General features: G+C 46.5%; 2 protein-coding genes across 9 annotated transcripts in view; one reads left to right on the top strand and one right to left on the bottom strand.

Annotated features, from left to right (window-relative positions):
- Positions 1-19,984, bottom strand: part of LOC117233223 (E3 ubiquitin-protein ligase MYCBP2-like) — a 257,237-nt gene that overhangs the window by 231,161 nt on the left and 6,092 nt on the right. The window lies entirely within an intron of this gene.
- LOC117233229 lies at positions 887-19,591 on the top strand. 2 transcript variants are annotated; one of them, XM_033493349.1, is made up of 3 exons: positions 887-1,039; positions 7,829-8,612; positions 15,583-19,591. In XM_033493349.1, the coding sequence occupies exons 2-3, from the start codon at positions 8,451-8,453 to the stop codon at positions 16,948-16,950; spliced, it is 1,530 nt and encodes a 509-aa protein (XP_033349240.1). In that variant the 5' UTR covers positions 887-1,039; positions 7,829-8,450; the 3' UTR covers positions 16,951-19,591. The 2 variants fall into 2 exon arrangements, with proteins under 2 accessions (XP_033349240.1, XP_033349241.1); XM_033493350.1 differs by lacking the exon at positions 887-1,039 and adding an exon at positions 6,689-7,615.

Genomic DNA, 19,984 nt, shown 5'->3' with positions numbered 1-19,984 from the left:
ATGTTATCAGTCGCGCCTTATCATTCGCGATAAGAAATTCGCCTGTGCGACACGGAGAAGGGATCGAACGGGGAAGAGAAAGAAAGGGAGAGCAGAGCGAATAAACAGCGAAGATTCGATCGATACACCAATAAGATAACGCGTCAACTACGCGAAACGAACCTTTGAATAAAACACCGATCCGTTTCCTCGCCGTTCCTATTCGCACGGGAATTCAACTATTAAACGCTTCAATTCATAAATTCGTTCGACTCGAACAGCGTGGATTTTGCAGCAAACGAATCGTATCGGTGGCAAGCTGACTCGGTTTCGCGTGTACCGTTTTCAACTACGGTCCTCTGCATTCACGCGTACCCGTAGAGGTTGTGCGCGAAACATTGTTGGTATGGCTCGATACGTGACCTACGTTTACGTGCAAATATTTCATGCGAGCACCCGGAGTAAGAGAGAAAGGAGAGAGAGGAGAGAGAGAGAGAGAGAGAAAGAGAGAGAGAAAGGAAGTCCAACCGACTGCCGCGTGCTGTGCAATATCTTAAAGGTGCAAGGGCGAATCGATTTGATACACGCGAAAATAGAGTCCGGCAGGGCTGGGGGCGAGAAAGAACGAAGAAATGGTACGATAACGGTGCGCCGTACAAATATAAGTTTGTTGCTGGACGAGACTTTATCCTCTCTTCTCTGTTCTTTTTCTCATTCTCCATACTCTCGAAGGACAGATACACCGAAAGGAGACGAAAACGGATAACAACGCACACCTCAAGACGGCAAAAGACCGACTGGAAAGCACGCGAGGGAGGGAAGTCCACTTGTTTCGGTGGGGGTACGATTTTCCGTGCGGCACGAGAGCAAGTGGAGAGGAGAATCATAGAGTGGGAGGTTCAAGCAGGAGAGTGGTGGGGGATCCAAGAGAAGAGGGGATACTCGTGTCGCGCGATAACCGTCGTCGAGGTGCAAACCAGCCGCGAATTCGAAAGGCGGCCAGTTGCTGTTCGCGCGTCGTCTGCGTCGCGTCGCGGGTATATCGTGTCGAGATATCGAGGTAAAGATCATCTTGTCTACGCATCATCTTTATTTTGTACTCTCGCGACGTTCAAGTCGTTCCCCACCTCTCGAACGATTCTACGCGGTTAACGTAGTTTACTACGCAACAACAGTGTGTTTCACCTTCGATCGTTTATCATACTTTAAGAATAAAGAGGAAAAAGAAAAAAAAAGAGCACAAGTCCCTTCCGGATTCGAGAAAGTGTCTAACAACAGGAGAACCTGTGAAAAGTTCACTTGATCGAGGATCACACGACGCAAAAGGTTACAGAGGCGTCGATCGCGCGCGGCTCTTTCTCTCTCGATCCTCGAGACGAACGCTTGACCTTCTATCGGTGACAATTCGTGCGAGCCGCGGGGAACATCCTCGAAAGATCGTTGCATAATTCTGACACAGCGGTAGCATAAACGATGACGTTAGAACGAACGCGTCGCGAAATCCCGATGGATTTTTCCGTAGCTGAAGCAAACAGTGGGTGTGCCTGTCCGCCTAGAGCCACGTAGATGAGAACTCGGTCAATGAGTCGCGTTATCTCGTCCACAACCATCAACGATGTCGCGGAAATAGGACTGACAGTCGATTTCGAGGACAAACCGAAACTTCGGATACTCGATGGATCGGTGTCTGATTATCGAATCGTTCCCGTAACGCATCGTTTCCCACGTGGCACATACGTGCGTGCGGTCGCGCGCGTGTCAGCCGTGTATCGTCTTCGATAGAGCTCCGCTCCGATAGAGGAATTCAATTTAATCGTCGATCAACTCGATCGTTCATCTCCCTTCCATCGCTGCGAACGTTTTCTCCTCCAACTTAGTCCCACTTTTTCACATTCTTCCTAGGAATGAAATCCTCTTGTAAAACTTCTTCGACTACTAATTCGTTGGTTTCTTCGACCAGCGACCAACAATAACTTGACACTGGCAAACCCATAAATGGAACAACGTATGGTAATTGTTCACACCAGACGCGTCGTCCGGCACGCAGCTGTCGATCCACCGAGACGTTCTGCCAACATATTTTTCCTCGCAGCTGCATAGTGTACAACACTGCACGGCGTATATATGTATAGGTTTCGCGTATCGAAGGGCAACTATATCGGTTTCCGATGCGATCGTTTAGTCGCAACTGCACGTTTAACGTCGTTCGAGGCTACGACATCGATACTTCCGTGTTTACCCTATGCTTGCGCCAAATACCGAAAGAAATTTCACCGGTGCCCACTCGGATTTCCCACGATTTTTTTTCCCAAAAACTCGACGTATGCACCGCACTCGACCTCTCGGCTGGAGCGCACTCGCGCGGTAAATTGGCTTTGCCCGATGCACGCGTTTTATCGCGCGTAACGATTTGTGTAACAGCATAATTTCTCGACAGGTTCGTTCGTAGCGGATAAAAATAACGATCGCCAGAGCTCGCTCTTCACCGCTTCGACTCTCTCTCTCTCTCTCTCTCTCTCCCTCTCCCCCCACCCTTACTTCTTTTTGTAAAATTCATGGATCTAACGGAAAATCTGTTTCCACGAGAAAAATGTTATCCGAATAATCGAAGTAAATGATCAAAATAGGTCAATGTACAAACGATAACAGTCGCGCGCTACTTATCGAAGATTAACGTATCGGGTATACGGCATCGTTTCGAATCACAGATGATATTGGCTTGATACCGGGGAAACGATCGCGAATCAATCGCCACAGAATTTCTTTTCATGCCTCGTAAATCGACTTTCGTCGTCGATTCTTCTGCCGCCAAACGAACTGTCGATAGAAACAACGGAACAACTTTGTACACATATACCTTGTCCTGATAATAACGGATCGGATCGTTGGTGAAGTTCTTCGAATAAAATAACGTCCGTGGAATTCGATTGGACTGGAAAAACGATTCCCTTCTACGAGAGAATACCAGCAGCTATCCCTTGATCCGCACCACTTCCAAGAGGCCGATTAATCGAAACCCTTCAATATATATATCGGAACGATAGCTATAGCACGAGGGCCGTGATTGCAGGATTATCCGTTGTCTCACTCAACTAACGGGTAGAGTTTGACCTTCGAAATATCCCACCTTAATCCTTTAAGGGCGGACGTAAGGAAGTCTCACCCCCCGAGCGAGTTTCGACGATCGAAAGGGTGCCCTTTCCTCTTCCTCTCGTTCCCCTCCGTTATCGGTTGTTGAGAATTGCCAGCGATTTACCGGTTCGTAGAAGTCACGGCGACGATAACCGTGAAACGGAAGATAAGAAATGGAAATAAAAAACGAAAACGATTGTGGTTGAAAGTGGTTGAAGAAAGAAAAGGGGGTGTGGGAGAAACGCTGTTGAAAATCTTTCGCGTCTAGAATCTCGAATAAGATGCACCTTGCGGCACACCTCGAGCGTATTTTCCGTGCAGACTCGACGAGCAGACGGGTAGACGGTCGCGTGGGCCGCGTGTTCCCGCAAGCGTGTAACACGAAGGAACGCGACAAACCGTTCGAGTACGGGGTCGAGCGGAGGAAGAGTCACGTAACAGGAAGCGATTTACTCGTGCGTCTCGTGGTTGTCGCGTGTCGTGGAAATCGAGTGTGAGTAGAGCAACGTTACGAAAGAGGCGAGTCCTAGGATACTACAGCACAGAATCTAAGCAAATAGCCTAGAACGGGAATATATGAATATCCATTAAGGAGAAGTAAATCAGCCGCAGCGAAATGTTTAACCAGTCGACCACAAAAATCGTTCCGTGGACGAGGTCGAATAATTTCCTCGAGAGAACATCCTTCGCTGGCAAACAAAATCTATACACATACGCGCAGCTTCTCTATCGCTCCTTCCGCGAGCTAATTTTCTATCTACGTCAGCCCAGCCTTACCACTACCATCGATTCATCCATCGACTCTCTTTCTCTCCTCTCTCTTTGCTCGTTTCGTTTCACTCGTTTCGTTTTTCTCGTTACGTATGCACGTTCGATCCTGGCTAGTCTCTCTTGCTACTGTCGGTGTTTTCCAGCTGTGTCTCTGGCTGGTATACGCGTTCGTTCTTCCGAGTCTCGTCGCGGTTCGTTTGTTCGTTAGTTGTGTTGTAGCCGTGTCGCCCAGAAAGCAATGTCAGTGTGCGCCGGTGGCCAATTAATCGCTCACGCTCGATCGCACTCGCGCTCCGCGTTGTGTTGATCGGTGTCGGAGAAAAATGCGAATTCCGAGCGGAAATACGATGTACAAAGAAGCGTATCGATTCGAAGGGAAAACCGGTTGGCGCGCGCGCTCGTTACCAACTTGCGGGCGGTTCGCTTCGATCGTTTCGCGATCGTTCAACATTTTTGCCGCGTGGTACCTTTAAAAGAGCGAGGGAACAGTCGATCTGGTACACAAGAAGATCCAGTTGCTCGATGTTGCACCACGTCGCCTTTAATTCTTCGCCAACGACTCTTTGAATTTTCAGCTCGAGATGCGCGAGAGAGTGCAGTAATTAGAGGGGAAAGAAATGAAAGCGTTTGTTCTCTGATGGCGTGCTCAAAGGTTCGAGAAAGACTGAATCGAACAGCAGAGGAAAATTGAATGTTCGCTAAAGAATCCAGCGTCGTACTGTCGCGGCAGTCTATCTGACAACTTTCAGTCGCGCCCCCTCGACGCGTAAACATAATTACGTTTATTACCATTCGCAGTGACAGACGGGATTAACGGAGACCTCGTCCGAGATGACGCGTAATGACGCGTTAAAATCTTTTAATTCGCCGAAGCGACGAACAAGAAAATCGACCCGTGTGCTCGTTAGATTAATCAACAAGTCGACTCGAGTTTTTGATATCGCCGTAAAGCTCGGCCTGTAGAAAACAGACAGAAACAGAGACAGAGAGAGGGCTAGAAAGAACCGGAAGAAATTAAGAGCACAGCCAGTCGAGAGGAGTCAAGCTCGCGGAAAAATTCTTCTCCGACCTTTTCGAATCGGACCCGTCTTTCATTCGCGCCACCCTTTTCACGGCCATTGATGCGCTGTTTCTCTTCATCCAACCCCTCTACATCGCCTTGTATTCTCGCTCGACGAATGGAAAGTTAATTCATTAAAATCGCCTGCTACCTTCCTACAAACGAACTTTCTTTGCCGTTTTCGCGCCGAATTAGCGCAAGCTTTGCCTTTTCTCTCTGAAGAATCTTTCTGTTCGTACAACCGGCTTGACTATACTAAGCCTGTGATCTCTCATCCCGAGAGTAGTTTTGATTCCGAGCAGAATTACCAGACAAGTGAGTGTTGAGGAATACGAGTCGATGGTTCAACTTATTTTCGAAGAAGAAAAAAAGATTATTCTGCCAGGATTTAACGGTGTTTCCGAGTAAGGAACGCTGGTTCTTCGTTCGTTAAACACTGGAATATTTAAAAGCGACCGCGTCGTCGGACACGAGACTGTGACACGTGCGTTCGCGCGACACTGGCCGACCGGGTCTCGAGAATGCCGCGAAATTGCGGCTTAATGAACAGTCGTTTCACCGAGGAGCCGAAGCAAGGGAACGGTTATTTGCCGCTACCTCGATAATCCGTGCATCTTTTCTTATTTCGCGCCACTCTTGAAAATACGTTCATTCACCGGAAGATCGTTCAGATACGCCCACGCTCGTATTGTTTCGATGGAATTTTTACTCGGTAGCGAAGGATCGTAGCGAGTATTCGAGAAACACAAAGAACAGTGATCGTTTCTATGGAACTAGCTAAATGAAAAGGAAGTCAGACAAATATCGTTAACCTTTTCATAGTATAACATAAGAGAGTTGAACAAGCTGTCAAATATAGCATTATAAATTTCACGTTTCAAGCGTTATTACACGTAAGGCGATTATTGAAATTTATTGCCCGTGATAAGTGGAATGTATTAAAATGTAATTCATTTTCTGATACGATCGTAGTGAATTTTTTGTTACTCTATTACATTGTCAAAGGATTAATTTCGTAATATCGATGATACGCAGACTTGTATATCTATAGGTAAAAAATTTTATTCCATTCACTCACCTATAACTTATTATATTCTATCAGGATATCACTGTACCGTAACCGAACAATCGTCACACGCTAATTATCAGTTCCTCGATTCCAAACTAACGTAAAAATCTATAACGAATTGTAATCCTTTCTCTGTCACAACCAAACAGAATTTAGCTTACAGGGAGTTGAAAAAGTTTCACCGCGATAACGAGTAGACGTATTTGAACGACCTCCTCGAAACTAGATCAAAAATTCCGCGCAATATACATACATACGTTTGTAAACAAGCTGATATTAGTAGATAGGAGACTCGGTGTCACGACAGTTTGATCCACGCAATTACGCAACGCTCGAACGATAGCAATTACAAGCAAACGTCTCGACGCGCTTTTACACGATCCGGCAACGCGTATACGACAGTGGAATACGGTAAAACCATATCCATTCCGCGTTATAACGACAGCGAAAATATTCGAATAAATTCTTTTCTGAAGTAACACGACTAACTCTGTGTAAAAGTAATTATCACGCAATACGTAAAGTCCTCTTTATCGTGCAAAAGTTATTACATAACTCTAATTTTCGAGTCAATTCGACATGCATATCGCGACTTAAATTTGCAGCAAAGCACAGTGATCAAACGCAGCGAATCGATTACAAATACCGTCCTTGTTTAAACAAGATACCCTTCCACCTCCAAAATTTATTGTCACATACACATATATGTATACATATATGGAATCTTTTTAAGGAATTTTGCGATCGCGTTATACGAAAGCGCGCTAGCAATTTCCTGATCGCGTTATACGAGATTCTACTGTATTTGCCCTGGAATCGAAGTGGAATGGAGAGGCTGTTGTATGTCGTATTCTATGTTAGAGAACGTAGCAACGGTGAATTTAGTCTGCATCAGGCTGCGCTCGAGCAATCGAGAAGTACAGCGTAACTGTGTAATCGCGTTCGCGTTCCCCGAAGGGCAAAATGTTTAACTTGAAACGGCATGTGTATCGAGCGTGTGCCAGCTCGGTGCACGCGTGTCACGTGCTTTTCGAGCACCGAATCCCGTCAGGAGAGAAGTTGCGCGCCACTTGCGCGCTCCAAGCATATGTAAAAGAATAATGGCCTCGCGTATGCGTTTTCAAACGTAAATCAGTTCGGCTGGACTTGCCAGCAACTGTTTCGTATGGCTCAAATCTATGTTCTTGAAACGTTGCTAGATTCTCCGAAGTCTGTTCCTTCTTCCTCCTTTTCTATCTCTTTCTTCATTTGCTTTTTTTCGAGACGAAAACAGACGACGTTGAAAGAACGATCGACCAGCAACGATTGACACGAGGAAGAAGGATCTCGCGTGGGTCGAGATTCTTTAAGTTTTTAAACACGACGACACGCGCAGTCAGGCGACGCGTCAAAGTCCCCGATAGCGACGGAATGTAGGGAGACGTTTATAATTAGTCATGCGAGAGTACACAGAGAAAAAGGAAAGCTAAAGAGAGATTATAGCGTAGTCGTGAGTAACGAGATCACGAGGATTTTTCATCGCGACGCACGCCTCTGTGATTCACTGTCGTAACGATAGCACGTGTTATTCTCTTTTCGTTCGGTGAATAAAAATCGGCCAGAAGGTAAACAAAATACGTAATAGAGGGAATTCTCGTTCACGTAGACGCAGTACCGTGAACGAGATAACGATCTTGTGGGTTAGAGTGGCTCGATTTATCAAATCGGATCACGTCGACGAGAAAGTAGAGAAAAATTCGTAGAATCTTCTCGAGAGAGAGAGCAGGCGAGGGACGTTAGAACCACCCAAGAATTTCACCATTTTTCTATCGTTCCAGCTGGAATTTCGGACAACGTCGAATGGGAGTATAAAAATCCGTGGAAACTGGTCGTGATGCTGAACGATGTTGCACGGTATCGTGGGTGTAATTGGATGTTTCCGGTCGAACGAAGGAAAATAACGACGGAGATGACGTCGTAGTCGAACTGGAACCGTCTCGCGACAGCTCGAATGACGACCTTTCGGAGTGAAGCATCTACGAAAGTTGTCCAGAAGGAGAGATTATGATCCTGACTGCAATATGACCGACAGAATTACATAGTGGCGCGTGGCGTGTCAGACCCGACACGGGACTAGTGCGTTCTCCGCCCTTTTCGCCGAGTATCATCGTGTGATTTGTGTTTCGACGTCGACGCTATATATCGTTGAAGGGGGGGCTTTCTGGAGAGTGGTGTAATTGGATTCGTGGAAAATCCAAGACGCAAACATGTCGAGACGGCATCCAAGTCGACTCGACGTAGAATCAGCTAGTACGGACTGAGTGTAAACGCGTGAAAAAAAGAGGCTACTGGTTAAAATAAAGAGAGCAAAGACGGTATAAAAGAAGACGTGAAGAGAGGAGAAGAGGATAAGAGAAAAGAAAGAAGAGGGTGGATCGAGAACGTGAGCCGAGGCGCAAAATGGGAGCAACGAAATTCGTGTTGGGAAGCGCTATCCTCGGACTCTTTTGGTGTGGCTTGTTCAAGGGTGCCCTAACCAATTCGATGAACAGGTGCGACTATCCTCCATGCTTCTGCGATCCTCACGGCAGGCTGACCTGCGACTGTAAAGAGGAAGGAGAGGTATGTTCCCCGTAGACGTAGCCTAAGAAACTCTGCTTATCTCTCTAACGTTACAACGCGACTCGATCTTATCGTACGAGAAATATACACCTAACACGGTCGAGATCGTGGAAGGGAATAAAAGGAGAGAGACGTCCTGAGAGAGGAATTCGTAGGGACTAGCGAAGTTTACGCGGGTCGTTCTAAATCTCGGCGAGCACCGTTCACAACCCTCCGAGAAGAAAGAAACTTCTCTCTCCCTGTTCGGTCTGGCGCGAAATAGCTCATCGCGTTTAACTTGGCCCCTTTCGTTTCGTCGATTTCATTTCGTGCCTCTGGCCCAGGAGAGCCGTCCTCTCCGGGCCAATCGTCGTCTCGAATCTTTTCTTACTGCATCCCTCCGTCCTCCGTCTTCGATCTCTCTCTCTCTCTCTCTCTCTCTCTCTTGCTTCCCTATTTTACTCCCCTTCTTTCCCACGAATTCGACGATAGACCGCAGCCAGCCGTTTTTATCTCACGAAAAATCGCAGACAATGCAACATCAGGGTCCGGCAACATCTTCTTTCTTCGCCGTGCTATATTATTCCGCGATGGCTTAAACTATCGAACGAGGAAAAGATAAAGACCTAAATCGAGTCTGCACGCAACAGAGAGCGGCCGTGTGTATAACGCTCTCGATTTTTCGAGGCACGAGACTTTTTAGCGGATAAATTACACGAGCGGTCGTTATCGCGGCCGGAACCCGAGTTACGTGCGATCCGATCGTCGTTCCATCATCGCGTCGATTCCACCGGAGCCACCCCTCGACTAAAAGCGTGCCGAACCCCAGGAAGAAATATAAAGCACGCCGCAACGAGGGGTTGTCAAAATAAAAACGGAAGACAAGGGAGAGAGGCTAATCTCAGAGGCGCGTAGGGGTTCCCGCGTAAATTGCGAGGGCGGTGCGGCCAGCTCACGCAGAGCAAAACCTCCATAAATTAAAGCGTGTTTACGCAAATCGCAGGCCAGACGTTGCTGGCAGGTAGGTAAGGTGCGCGGCCTCTTCCCACCCGTCTTCCACCCCGCCCTTCATCCTCGCCCTTCTTCTCCGATATTTATTACACCGGTCTGATTCAGGTAACAGCCCCCACCTTGGGAAAAATGCTACATGCTGGGAAAAATGACAGCCGCTCTTGACGGATCGCGGTCACGTGAAGACCTTTCTCCAGGGAAACCATCACCACCCGCTTCTTCCTTTAAACCTGCTGTTCTCCTCGTTTCTTCTTCATTTCGCAGAGTATAGTAAAAATTCATTCGTGAAAAGCGTGAAATATAAAAAGTTGGTAACATTGTATCGAACACCGAAAACAAATATTTAAAAAGTATTTACGTTTTAGTGATATCTTTCGCCAGATGTACATACCATCCATTTAGGATTATACGAATCCCAAGAGAACAACATGGTTAAATCTGTCTCTGCTTTCTTTTACATTTTCCGCTTGATCGTAATCATACTTCGAATCTTCGATATCGTATTTTTGACGAAATAAATGAAAAACCACGCAAGAAAATAAGACGGTTCCGAAGAATGGAAAGAAGCTCGCGAGTTTCGATATATCTGGATCGAAATAGCTTGTATGTACGTCGTATGTTATTGAGAGGAGGAGTTGTCTCAAGGTCCCGCCTCGAATCACCTATTATTACACCTACGAATTCCAGTACACAATGAAGTTTCGTTTATCGCGCGCCCTTGGAAGCATCCCGGCGTCGTTATGGGCCGAGATAAAGCGTTCTTTATCCCCGGGGATACAGGTCGGTACGTTTCCAAGCGACGCGACGGGAGAATTACGCCGCGCGCCGTGCCACAGTCCGAGGCACAATGCCGTAAACTCGATCCGTAAAGCTCTCGTCCGTGACGAAATGTCCGCGGGAAGCAAACACCGGTTACACGTCGTGAAAACCAATCGGCTCGAACGTGCCGCCATTTGTTCCACGAATGTTAAAAAGAAGTCGTAGAAGAATAAGATTTACCAGCGAAACGATAAATTTCCACGAGCTCCGAAGAGCTCGGTGAATTTTAAATCCGAGTGAAATCGACGACGATACATAAACTGGATTGGTTCGAGCAGCACGATTAAATGTTACGATTAAATGTAATAGATAGTTGAATCTATATGAATCCTCGATCCGCCGATATTTACCAGCAGAGTAAATTCTCGAAACTGACACCTTACGAACGTTTCGCGTAGATCGGAGCTCGCATTTTTTACTTCCCGTTGATAGAGCGTGAAAATGCTTGCTGCGAGAATTCGCGATATAGTCGCGATCGCGACTCGCGTAGGCGCCTCGTGTCGCGTGCGCGAATAAAGGAAGTGGTCGATCGTGGGTCGGATAAATTACGGATCGAATATCATCGGCGTCGATGATCGCCTGGTCTGTCGTGGACAATCCAGACGACTGCTGCCGGATTCGACGAAGAACGTGGACGCTCCACGCGAGCTCTACGCGAATTTCAAGCAAGAAATGGATTTAGAATTGTCGATAATCAGGGGCATCGATTTACGATCGACAGAATACAGCGGTATTCAAAGATATCTTTGATAGAGACGTCGGCGTAACAGGAGACCAATTAGCAACGAGTTTCAAGAGGAGAATTCAAATCGACTCGGCCATTGAATAAATGAGCGGAGCCAGCCGGCACCTTTTCGCGCGCTGTCTGCCAACTTGCCGGTAAAAGGGGTGAAACGTTGCTCGCAAAAGGACACAATGTATTCCGCGAAGGGAACTCGTTTCAGGAAAACCTTAGCTAACAACGAAGAAGAAGAAGAAGAAGAAGAAGTAAAGGAAGAAAATGGTGGTGAAAGAGGATAGAAAAAAGCAGAAAGCAAGAAAAAGAGGCGGCAACTTCTATAACGTATAGCGGGACCGCGAGTTCTGCCGTGGATTTCGCATAATACAGCCAGCATTTCACGAACACGCTCAGCCAATTTGTCGCGCCGTCAACTCGTGACTACGAATATATCGAGAGAGACTGGACGTCTTTCTTCCTCTCTCTCTCTCTCTCTTTTTCTGTCGTTCTCCCTTACCCCGTTCGAGTCCGACCTTACCGGTCTCTGTCTCGTTTTCTTGTTCCTCTTTTCCCATTTCCGCCGAGCTCATTGGAGTTTCTTATTCAGACCCATTATCTGCTTCTTGGCAGCCTTAGCAACGAGACGCTCGCCGGTACGAGTAATACGTAAAATCATTAGGTTCGCGTAATACGTTCAAGCTCGTATTTACACGAGCGAACCAAGACGATACGACGACGTATCGTGATACCACGACGAACCAACGATCCGGATAAAAAAGCTCGGCCCATTGTGTCATCGAGGAAAAGAAATTCGACGTTCCATGATCGTCTAGGAAACGATAGAAATGTCTTATCTTCTCTCTTTCTTTCTACATAGCTTTCTTTTTCTTTCTACATAGCTTCGTTTTGAAACAGGCGTGACGGTATTTTACTTTCGAGAAGAGAACACTCCTCCAGCCGTGCGTTCCGATGGCAGAGAGTCAACGGGGATAAAGTTGTCAAGCCCGCCGGCGGGCATTGAATAATTGACGATACGGTAAATAATCGAGGGAACCTTTTAGCGGGTACAGCCTTAAACTCGGCCGCATTTCCCATAACGAGAGACGTCGAAATAAGGTACGAAAGGACGAAATAAAGAACGCGAGCCGCGCTCTGTGAGGCGCGTAAAAGTAATAGCCGTAAGCACTGAGCGGGTGCAGGGAGGAGAACGTAAGGGTGCCATTTACGAGAAGGCGCTCGAATATGAAAATACTTGGAAAATGGAACCTCGATAGCGGAAACTGTCTCGAGGCACCAAACCGTAGAAAAAGGAACAACCATCTGGAACCTACCGGTGGAATTCGCCGTCGATTCGCGAAAACGATGATTACCAAGCCATTGACCTGTTATTTAATCGCCCACCACAGATGAAAGGAAATTATTTCAACACCAAAGCGCTTTCCCGATAGAGAAAATGCATACCACCGCGGTGGATGGTTAAAATGGGAGGTGTTCGTTATTCGACTAATAGAACATCTCGTATTTCTACCGTTTCTACGAACGTTATATTAAAAACGCGTTTCATTTACATTAAGCAAAAAGAGCAGCGAGTAAGAAATAAAATACAAGGGCAGAAAGTAATAACGCCCTCACAGGGGAAACTATTTCGCATAAATCCTCTACAGATTGTAAAAGGACGTCTTTGCATTCAATGGTCTCTCGCTGTTTTCCCTTTTGTTTCTCCTGCTTAGCGAGGAAGCTCGATTTACGATACGACTGTTAGCGATTCCATAATCGAAAAACCAGAACGCGTTCGAATTTAATCCTCCATGAGGCCAATTTCGTTTTCAGTCTCGTTTCATCGAATAATCTTAGTAATTGTTCCCCGATACGCGTGGCTCGTCGAAAATCGTCGAAACAGTCCCTTGCCAGGTATAATTTCATTAACGTCCCTAACGCGTCTCTAATCGATGTTCGCACTCGATGCGTTTTCTAATTAAAATTACGCTCAATGTTGTTTCATTGGATTGGTAAATACCCGAGGGACGACGCGTACCATTAAACTCGATGACCGTTTTTTCTCTAAAATCGATTCGTCGAACGTGGCAAGAGAATACGCTACGGATTAATTGGCGAAAATTTACGTTTCAACCCGTCATCAGGTATCAACGGTGTAATCGAGAAACAGTCTCTCGACGCTAAGCAGTCGCGTACTTTATGCTTATTTTTGATACTCGAAAACGTCTGCAGACTATGAGAGGTTACGCTCGATAGAATTACGTGCCGCGAAAGATACGCATGGGGGTTTAAGCCGAGAGAATAAAGAGCAGACGTTAAACAGGAATACCGCGTTGTCGTTGTTTCCTCCTGGTACACCCGTCTCAACCCCATTCCACGCTATACAGTAACTTTCGTTTCTCACGGGAGAATAAGGCCGTAAGAAAACAAAATTTAAATTCTCGTGGAATCCATTGAAACGCTCGAATCGTTTCCTAATTATTAATTTGCATTTTGGAAAGCGGAGAATATTCCATGTTGCGCGTGTCCAGAGGCTTGTGCAAGCTCGTGGTACGCCATTGTAACCACGTTTGTACGTTCAACAGCGACGAAATCGTGGAAAAAAGAGAGGTCTGTCCCTCTGTGGACTGTGATGGACGGCGAGCAAACTCCGAGAGACGGAAACGAAAACGTTGGCTGGACGAGCGTGTAATTGTTCGAACGTGAAAAACGAGCTGTAGACGCGAAGACAAGTATTTCGGCTGTGGTAATCTTTTCTATGGCCGGAGATTGTGTGTCGGGAATTGACCAAGAACAATGAGACGGGAACAAAGATCGGACAGACGGAAAGGGACGAGAGGAGAGATTGCATCGGAGGCGAGACGGAGAAACGCGCGTGCCCGCGTTCGTACCTGAGCAAAAGGGGCACAAAGGTTTCTCTTTTATCGACGACGCACTACGTGGGCCGGGCCCTTCTTTATTTTCATCCGCTTCGCGCCCTCCTTTTTCCCCATTCACCACGCACGGCCTTCTTTCCATCCTTCATTCACCGCTTGTGTCGTGGCCAACCTCGAAACTCCTTCGTTCGCCGCGAACCCGCTGAATAATATACAACCTCCGCTCGTCCGTGGCTTAATAACCGCCTTCAACCGTTTTTTACCAAAACACGTCGCTCTGCCGAAACTCCGGCACGCTATTTTACAATCGTTTTACATCGAACTTGTCAACTTTGTTTTCCTTCTCTTTGTTCCAAGAAATTCCAACGAATTATTCCAAGTAGAAGAAACTTGCGAGCGGTTGAACGTACCGTAGCTAAGATAATTCGTTTATCTGTGCGTAGATTTCCGTGGAATCTATGATTACGCGAAGAACAACCTCGTTGAATCATCGGGCAATCGATGGAACGAACGCGCAGCGCTTTCCACGAGCGACTCGTTATCAGGTGTTCGTTAGCGAGGAAAAACGCGATAATCCGATGAATCGAGTCAGTGTACGCGAACGATATCTGGATCAGTTCCACCGCTGGTCGACACAAGCAGGTATGCGCGTGGCATTTCGCCATCGATTGTTTAACAAACAAGGAACCGCAAAGTGGCAGGTGGCATCGAGTACGCTTCGTTTGCAGTAACACTGACGTGCTCTGCAAGCCGCGTGCAAATGAATTAATAAAAACGCAAAATGAATGAGCAAATAACCGGTAGAAAAACGACGCGCCTGCATCTGAGTTAACGAGGTCGTTTATCCATCGACGAATTACCCATCTCTTTCCTTTTCCAAGACCGCTTTTCCTAGCGTGCTTCCGACTAGTTGAACGTGCCCTCGCAAAAGTATCTTTTTAAAGGAAGACAAACTCGAGAAACGATTCGCTGGACGTTGATGCTTTGTTATTCATCGACGAGAATCGACGAATACGAAACACAAAGCGAGAACGTGCATCGATAAACAGTACTGATGAAACAGTGTTAACGAAGAACGCCCACTTGTAATATATAACGAAGCATTTCAATGGCAGAGTAAACTACAGAGAAAGTATAAAAATCACGATAGGCGTGAGAAAAAGTACAAAACATCGGGATCCGTGACCGAGTACCATTAGGTTTGAAAATTTTCGTAGCGACGTTTACCGGTGAAAATAGGAAAACCCTGGTGGCCAACTACGGAAAAGTTAAGCCGGTGATTACGATAACGATATTGGCCTGGTTAATAGCTAAGGGCGTGCGACACTACAGTCGCGCGCGTGTTCCCAACGATTAGGGTGGTTAAACGTAAAATTGCAGCTATTCAGGCTTTTATTAAGAGCCCGCGTCTGGTGCAACGGATTGCACGAGCTTGCGCGAGAAGTTTCATTTCTTCGCTATTCTCTACGTTCATCTTCGAATTTTCTAATTGTAGAAAATGTCCTAATCGTAGAAATTTTTAACGATCGAAAACCGAACGTGTTGATTAACCTCGTTTGTCTGATTTCAGGAATTGGTGTTAACCACCGATGGTGACAAAAGATTGAGCCCGCACACCAGCAGGATAGCGGTGAGCAATTGTTCGTCCGTGATCCTGATGAACTCGAGCCTAGCCTCGATGGTCGGACTCCGTGCGGTTGACCTGATCAACGTGGCGAACTTAAGCCTAGTCAGACAGAGTTTCGAGCTGTCCCCGCAGAATACACGCACACGAATATCCGTGAGGAACTGCAGCATCGACACGATACCGAGTTTCGTCTTTCGAGGTGACGTGGAAGCGATCATCTTCGAAAATGTAAGGATCGGCCAGCTAAGCGCGTTCTCGTTCGCGAATCTGGTACACACGGAGAAGCTGAAGCTGGAAAACTGTCGTATCGAGAGCATCGAGGCACAAGCGTTCAAGAAGTTCGACGTGGGCCACCTGCACGTGATCGGTAGTAGCTTCGGGGATCAGGTGCCCAGTAGGACGATGAACGATATCGAGGTTTACCACACTTTCATGCTAGACGGTGTGAAAATGGGTACAGTGAGAAGCGAAGCTTTCATCGTGAGGAGTCCACGGACTGTGGCGATACAAAATTGTATCGTAGAGAGCTTGGAAAGCGAGGCTTTCGACGTGACCGCGAGGGGGCCGGTGATAATCAAGAACAACAGCTTCGACAGCCTCTCGATAGGTGCTTTTCTCGGTATACGAGCGGATCCCGAAGCGAGAACACCACCTTCCTCCCTACCGACCAACCTACACGACCTTATCTTTAAGAATAACAGCGTGGTCAACTTCGAGGAGGGCTCGATGATGTTCGACCGGAGTAGCTTTCGTCTCGAGCTAGACAACCTCTTGGTCGATCAACCGTGCGACTGTCAGATGTTGCCCATATGGAAGAACAACATTCTCAATTACACGAACGTCTACTCGAGGTTTTACACCAAACAGAACACCGGACTACCCCGTACGTTATCGCCTCAGGACGCCATCAATGAAACGCCCGAAACGTTCCTTTGCTCCGATGGCGAAGTGAACGGGGTGCCAACGAGTTTCATCGAATACGAGACACGACATTGTTCACTGGGTGGATCCATACTAGTCTTCGTCCTGATCATCGCGGGCTTACTCGTGCTACTGATACTGCTCATCTGTCTGATCATCTGGTGCTGCAGAAGGCGTCGTCGAAACAGCAGGAAGAAATGGACCAGCGTGCCGATGAACGCACCTGACGTCGTGTCGAAGAAGAACGGGGTGATCGGCAGAGAAGCGGCCTCGTCGGCCGCACCGGTCGACAGCCGGATAACGATGGTTGTGCCCGATGGCAGGCTCTACAGGGAGACCGAGTTTCACGTGATCGTTGAGAAGGCCGAACCATTGACTACAGAATTGTAACGAGAACCTTCACACGGCTCGACGACGAGGGCCGTGGTAGCTCAAGTCGAAGAAGAATTCGAGTGGTCCGACACTTCGAGCCGTTTTCGCGTGTACAAGCTGTGAACCGGACCAGGACAAGACGATGTACTTTAAACCGGTGCTGGTCAACGATGTGTGACGAACACGTGCACCGGTTTCTCAGTGCGAGTTAAGAGAGTCGTGGAGAGTTTGTGTAACACGCGTATAGTGATCGATGTATATGGTGATCGTTAACGTTCAGGACTAGAGCGGAACTCTTCTAACGAAGAACGCGATCCAACGCACTTCCTCTATGAAGGAGGTTCCTCGAAGAAATTTTTCACGTACTATTATCGACAGAGCCGTGTTGCGTCTAAACGAAAATAGAACGAGAGATATCGATCTCGAATCTCTCTTGTTTTCAATTTAATCGACTATCCTCCTAGTACAAGGCAGTTCGTAAGCTTCCATAATTTACATATCACGAACGAACGCCAATTATCCAACGCGTCTCACCCTGCTCCCATTTTTTTTTTCTCTCTTCTTCGTTCTCGTCCTCTTTGAACGCAGTCACGTTCCTCTTCACAATTAAGAGTTTTTCCTCTCTTCCACGATCGAGGTCACGTGCATGGATAATCGGCGCGTCGTTGTTAGTTAAGTTTATCGTGTTAAGTAGCTTCCAAAAGAGGGCCAGTGTCGTTTCGCGAAGATTGGAACGGAGCTTCGACGAACCGATACACGCAAGGAAAAAAAAGGCAAAGAGATAACGAAAGAGAGAGAGAGAGAGAGAGAGAGAGAGAGAGGGAGGCGAGAAAGAAGAACAGGAGACGAGACGAGAAAAGTGTACAAAAGAGAGCGATCGAAGGCAAATCCTAAACTCGCTGACTTGTGTAAGATACGCGATTGGATCGACCTTTCGTACTTCGTCGTATTTAAGTTTATCGATCGATAGCACGCTTGTCGACGCACCGCGTCGCGCGTTGATCAACGTTTCAAGCGAATGCATGCTGTGTGAACCAACAACCGACAAATTATCTAACGATGATCGCGCGTTCGCTCGGAAACCAGTGCCATCCCTATACAGATGTGAGTTCGTGCATAATTCATTTAAAGACACGTTCGATCCTCGAAGCAAAAGAGAAAATACGAAATAGAAGGTAGCTGAATATTCGTGAGTTCGAAACGAACCGAGAACCAAAATTATTCACCCTCTTAACGCCCCTCCTCCCAGCCCAATCACTGTACTACCTACTTCGATTCTAATTGCGTTTCTAATCGCAATTATGCTTGTAACACAATAAAAGATATTACCTGACACCCCTTGACAATACGAAATAATGAATCGATATGCGAATATATCTGATATTACTATTAAGCGCAGAGAGAACGAAGATAGCGTACTATGAAGTGAGATAATCGAATCTTGTAATCTACGTTATCTACACGTCATAGATCAACGAAACTTACATTGCGAGAGCTCGTTACATTAACGAGAAAATTTTCGTTCCGTTTCGATGTAACAAACAACGAGCGTAGCTCGATTCTTCTCAAGTGTTCAAAACCCTTTCTCCCCACCCGATCCTTGCGTATTCGTTAATTTATTGTATTATTTCACTGCGACATGTTTTATTTATGAGCTTTGGACTTAACCAATAAATTGTTGTTATTGTTATCATTCCGATCGGTATCTAATTTTGATAAACGAGCGGCGAGGGACACCCTCGGCGAACCCAATCGATTCATCACGAGGCAAACGATTCGCGTTTACGAATTCCCTCGCTAATCTCGAAAGCGTGCAAGTCCCTGACTAATGCGCGCATACGTTCAACGTAAAACCACAACCGACTGTCGCGCTTAAGTATCGTTCCACGCTCCTCGAGCTACCGCTTCCAGTGTGATTAATAGACCCGATATAATTCGTCGTCCTCTCTATTTCATCAAGGTAAGCACCGGTGGTATTTTACTCGTCGAAGATGAGGGCACGTGAAGCAGGTACGAGGTGAAAGGTAGCCTTTGGAATTCGAAAAACGAAGAAACGCCGCGGTATACCTATTACGTTGAACGAGAACGACTCGTAAAAGACGATTCGTTCGATGTTGAAATGGACCGTTTTGCGTTTTAAAGTACAATGCCGAAGTAGTACCGTAAGCGGAGTTCTGTGGCATCGCGTGTGCAGCTATCTCGCGCACGTGTTAGCCATGCATTATTGATATCGCCACCACTTGCTCCACACGTAACGACTCTTGCAGCGTTGTTTCTTTTTATCCTCGAGCGTCGAGCAAAAATTGGTTCTCTCTGAGTTTCTCGAGATTATTCAGCGACCTTCCCGTCGTTACCTTGAGCTTCGTCCAAGCACGCCCAATTAGAGATCGCGCGCGAAGAAGTAGCGCAAGTCCAATGGAAGCTGGACTCAACTACCAACTCTATATGTATTCACGCGTATAAATCCACGAGCGCACGCGCGAATATACAAGTACAATTATCGTACTTTGATGAAAGATTAAGTTTTTCTAAGGACATTTTAGTTGTAATTATCGTGAGACTGTGATATAACGACAGCCGATTGTATAATTTGTTTTACATTGACAAGGACGTCGTACCATCGATAACGAGGAGATAATAAAGATGAAGTTGATGCATAGTACACGACAATCAATTAGATACCTGATATTCCTAAAATATATCTCACATATCCTACTTCGGTATATCGCTCCCTTTTTCTCTTTACGCGTAATTATAGATACGAATTCACGTAACCTGTTTATGAAAAAATTTACGATATATCGTCATTGAATCGATCATCGGTTATTTTCAGTTGCTCGCGTGCAAACATGAATGCTACCATGTCGATTAATTTTTCCGTAATAGAATAGCACCGATTCATAAGCTGCGTTTCAATAAAGCAATTATAAACGGAACTCAACGGAGGTGATTCATTTTTTATGAATCCATCAGTCGATTCGCTGTTTGACACGCAGTTCTAGTTGAACGTTTCGATAGAACTGACACGGAAAAGGAAGTAACACGATAGACA

The sequence above is a fragment of the Bombus vosnesenskii genome, unplaced genomic scaffold (genome assembly GCF_011952255.1).
Source record: "Bombus vosnesenskii isolate JDL3184/JDL3185 unplaced genomic scaffold, Bvos_JDL3184-5_v1.1 scf7180000013295, whole genome shotgun sequence".
NCBI lineage: Eukaryota > Metazoa > Arthropoda > Insecta > Hymenoptera > Apidae > Bombus > Bombus vosnesenskii.
The sequence above is the reverse complement of the archived record's forward strand: the minus strand, read 5'-3'. Positions and strand labels throughout refer to the sequence as shown.